This window comes from Triticum aestivum, chromosome 4D, assembly GCF_018294505.1.
Source record: "Triticum aestivum cultivar Chinese Spring chromosome 4D, IWGSC CS RefSeq v2.1, whole genome shotgun sequence".
In the NCBI taxonomy this organism is placed as follows: domain Eukaryota; kingdom Viridiplantae; phylum Streptophyta; class Magnoliopsida; order Poales; family Poaceae; genus Triticum; species Triticum aestivum.
The window spans coordinates 364814275-364818409 of record NC_057805.1 but is presented as its reverse complement, the minus strand read 5'-3'; the positions used below and the strand labels follow the sequence as shown (position 1 = coordinate 364818409).

At 47.6% G+C, this 4135-nt stretch overlaps 1 protein-coding gene across 1 annotated transcript; it reads right to left on the bottom strand.

The window, feature by feature from the left end:
- Positions 1 to 1156: 1156 nt before the first annotated feature.
- Positions 1157 to 2868, bottom strand: LOC123097948 (fructose-1,6-bisphosphatase, chloroplastic-like). The gene is made up of 4 exons (XM_044519805.1): positions 2357 to 2868; positions 2045 to 2263; positions 1451 to 1957; positions 1157 to 1361 (listed from the first exon to the last, which is right to left on the bottom strand). Exons 1-4 carry the CDS (start codon positions 2780 to 2782, stop codon positions 1284 to 1286), a joined length of 1230 nt encoding a protein of 409 aa, XP_044375740.1. The 5' UTR covers positions 2783 to 2868; the 3' UTR covers positions 1157 to 1283.
- Between the last annotated feature and the right edge of the window lie 1267 nt (positions 2869 to 4135).

The window sequence follows — 4135 nt, the reverse complement described above, 5'->3', positions numbered from 1 at the left end:
CCCCTCCCCCCCCCCCAAGGAAATTCCTAACATTGTGGCAGCTGTCTATAACTATCCAACTCGGTGGGAGAGCCGGGATTTCCAACATGAGTATGAAAAGCTATTTTTTTGTCCATACGAAATATAATATAAAAAGTAAAAGTTTACATTGCCATAATAACAAGGAAACTATAAATTATTGTTTGTGGTGCTATATTGCAAGAAAGAATGCTACAATGGACCAATTAGAAAATTAAGTATAATAATGATTATCCTCTATTATGAATCGACAGTTTAGGAAAACCAGAAATTGACAAGACTATAAGAAAAAGTACTCATGGTAGGCCGTCAAGCCGTTGAGTCTGCGCTTGCTGTTGTTGTCCTTTGTCTACCGGATGTGAGCACCATCGCCGCCCGCTGCCCCTATCGTCGCTACCGAGGACGAGCCATTGAGGGCAAGGCAAGCGCATGCTCTTGTCAGAGATCCTCAATCAGACGACGGTGCAATGTCCAGTTTTGTGACTTTGTAGGGATTGAAGAGTCATGCTTTCACAAGGCTATCGAAGCCAGGAGAGATGATCATAGGTTATGGAATTAATTAGGGTTCAATCAAGTGATGATTATGTTAGGAGCACACATAATTGAGGGGCAACTAAAATACCAAGATAGGCCCATAGGTAACAATAACAGGATCGATGTGATTACCATTGTGCCCCTTAGGTCGGAATTCCTTCCGGGCTTGGTTTTGGAGTACCAAATTGTTTACTGGTCATTGCATCAATGAAAATGGACGGCTCATATTAATTTTGGGTGTAGTAGAGAGCTCCTAAAAATTGTCTAAATTGAAGTCTTGAAGTTGCCAATGTTGGCGTGCCAAAATTGTCACAATGTTACAACTAGCTAGGCAGTGAAATGTGATAGAATGATACTGTCATGTATCACTGATAAGTGGAGGCCAAACCCAAATAGGTGGCATTTTATCAAGTTTGCGACTCAAACAGCAGTTAAGACTTGTATAGCAAAACACTTCACTTCTGATCCGATTTGGTATTTGCCCACCCTTGCGTATGCTACTTTCTACTTCAGGTTGGTTTTTCATGGTCTATTCAGATGTTTGGGATCGACACCATTATAACCTTCTTGCCATTTGTAGGAGACAGCAAAGAATTGACACGCCTTGACCTCACAATCCAATTGGAATTCTTCAAATATATTTTCCGCATTACAAGAAAAGGGCTACATTATTATATATTAGTTACAATAATTTCTTGGAAGAAACAGCATGTGTATCCCTCGTTCTTGTTCTACTCTGAAGACAAGAATTTCTCCACCTTCTCCACTTCCTCCACGCTCCCGACGTACAGAGGCACTCTCTGATGGACCTGCACAAAACGCATCCACAACAACGGATTAAGATCTCCAATTCAACCGCGCGTTTGAAGTGCACTGGTGATTGCAAAGAAAATCGTACCTCTGTGGGCATGATGTCGAGTACCCTCTGGTGGCCGTCGGAGCCTTTGCCGCCGGCCTGCTCGGCGATGAAGCTCATGGGCGCGCACTCGTAGAGCAGCCGCAGCTTGCCGTTCTTGCTCTTCTGGTCGCTGGGGTACCCGTAGATGCCGCCGTAGAGCATGGTGCGGTGGAAGTCGCCGACGAGGCTGCCGATGTAGCGTGCGGAGTAGGGCTTGCCGGAGGTGCCGGGCTCCTTGAGGCTGTCCATGTACTTCTTGAGCTTGTCGTCCCAAAGCGCGTAGTTGCCCTCGTTGAAGGAGTAGATCTTGCCCGACTTTGGGATCTGCACCTTCTCCTGCGTCAGCACGAATTCGCCGTACATCGGGTCCAGCGTGAACACGTACACCCCGGTGCCGATGGTGAGCACGAAGATGACCGAGCTGGAGTACATGCAGTAGCCGGCGGCGAGCAGGTTGCTCCCTGGCTGGCACACGTTCACTATGCACATCTGCGTCACTTCGTCAAGCTGCACGCTCCAGGCGAGCAAATTTCTGTTAGCGCACGAGTGAGCCGTGCTGAAGGAGAAGGGGAAATTCAGGTCTTGATTACATACGGTTGCGTCGTCGCCAATGTGGCACTCGTCGGATGGGCTGTAGATGCCGAAGATGGAGCCGGTGGAGACGGCGGCGTCGATGTTGGAGGAGCCGTCGAGCGGGTCGAACACCACGATGTAGTTGCCCGAGTAGCTCTCCTCCACGGCCACCGGCACGTCCTCCTCCTCCGATGCGATCACGCCGGTGCGACCACTCCACCTCAGGCAGTTCGAGAACACCTGCGCGCGCGCGCGTACAGTACATCGTTCTCAGTTAGTAATTGCTGTTTGACGTTCGTCTAGTTAATTTGCTTACTCCTAGACAGTACTTACCTCGTTGGAGATGACGTCCAGCTTCTTCTGGTCCTCGCCCTGCACGTTGGTGGCGCCCTGGACGCCGGTGAGGTTGGAGATGGGCGCGCGCTGCACCAACGAGGCGATCTGCTTGCACGCCGTGGATATGCTGGACAGCACGATGGTCATCTCGTTGTCGATGACCCCCTCCTGCTCCTGCTTCAGCAGCCACGTCGTCAGCGTGATCATGTCGTAGCTGCTCCTCTTCCTAGCCGGCGCCACCGCCGGCGCCGAGGGCGTGTCCACGACCGCCATGCACCGCACATTCGGAGTCGACGCCTGGCCCTGGCCGGCAAAGAGGCTGCTTCCGGGCCTCCTCGGGAGGCGGCATTGGAGGGAGCTAGCCGCCGCCTGCTGGCGGGAGAGCAGAAGAGGGCGGGAGGCGGTGGTGGTCGCGGCGGCCATTGCTTTGGTGCTGCGGATTGACGAATTTCTCTCCCCTGCCTTGTCTTGGCGCGCACCGTGGTGGTGGTGCCGGCTTCTTGTTTTGTTCCATTGGTTCCGGGCTGCGGTTTGTGTGGCTCGAGAGAGGGCTGGAGGCGAATGTGTGGATTGGGGGCAGAATTGTGAGGATGTCGTCGCCCGCTTCAGTCTGATTCGCGTACCTTTGGAGATTAGATATTTCGTGGATCGTAGATACGACCTTCATCAAGTCTCTAAAACGCCTTATATACATTACATGATGATTTATTGATTACGCCTGCTATCAAAGCTAAACCCAAATGATAAGTGTCACACGTGTGCCACGGAGCACATCAGCCCTGACTTTATAAAACTAAAGATGTCATCTGAAAAAAAAACCCTCAGAAAAATGAAACTTGCCATTCGAAAAAAATTGTCGCTTGATAACTAAAGTTGTCATGCTTGATAACTAAACTTGTCATCCTCATGTCACTAAACTTGCGACAGAAAACGTTCGAAGTTGTCATGTGTTCATGCCACACATGTGACACTTATCAGGGTCCAAGCTAAATTAGTTCCTCAAAAGAAAAAAAGAAAAAGCTAAATGTAGCTCAAGAAACTTGGGTCTTTGATTGGGACAATATTACAGGTGTCACAGAACTCACAACTTCTGAAACTGAATAAGATTCTACAAAAATAAACTTCAATAATAAGGATATAATAATCAATTGAGTTTCGTAGGTATGTGGCAGCTTCTGCCGAACCTATCAATGAATTTCTTCTCAAGTTTATTGTAGGACGGTCCGACATTATTGATTTATTAAACAAATTATGTACATATGGACCACAAAGATTTCTAATACAACCAAAAGATACACAACACAAAGAGAACCACTTACCAAATCAAACGTAACATTGGCATTTGCTGCCACTATTGTCATGATAGGTTAAAGCATAGGACGATAACCTATCACATCTTAGAGCCAATGGATCTGTGGACGAAAACACCACATGCTCTCCAATCTGTTACTTGCCATGATGGTCACACAAGGACGGGAATAGAATAGTTAGATTTTTCACTTTGATCAAGCATGAAAATGGCAGCAAGCGTAAAGGGAATGACAGCGGAGCTTCAAGTGCATATTGCAAATTTCAGGACTTTGAAGCTATCATGATAACATATGAAGATATGGACGAAACATATATTATGACACTCCATAACTTCTTCCATAGCCATATATAGGTGTTGCCCTACCTCGTTTTGGGCAAGGGATGAATTTTTGGAATAAAACACAATATGTAGTTTGCATAGTCCGTATTTAGGTAGGAAAAAAAAATCCTCAGGTTGAAACCCCA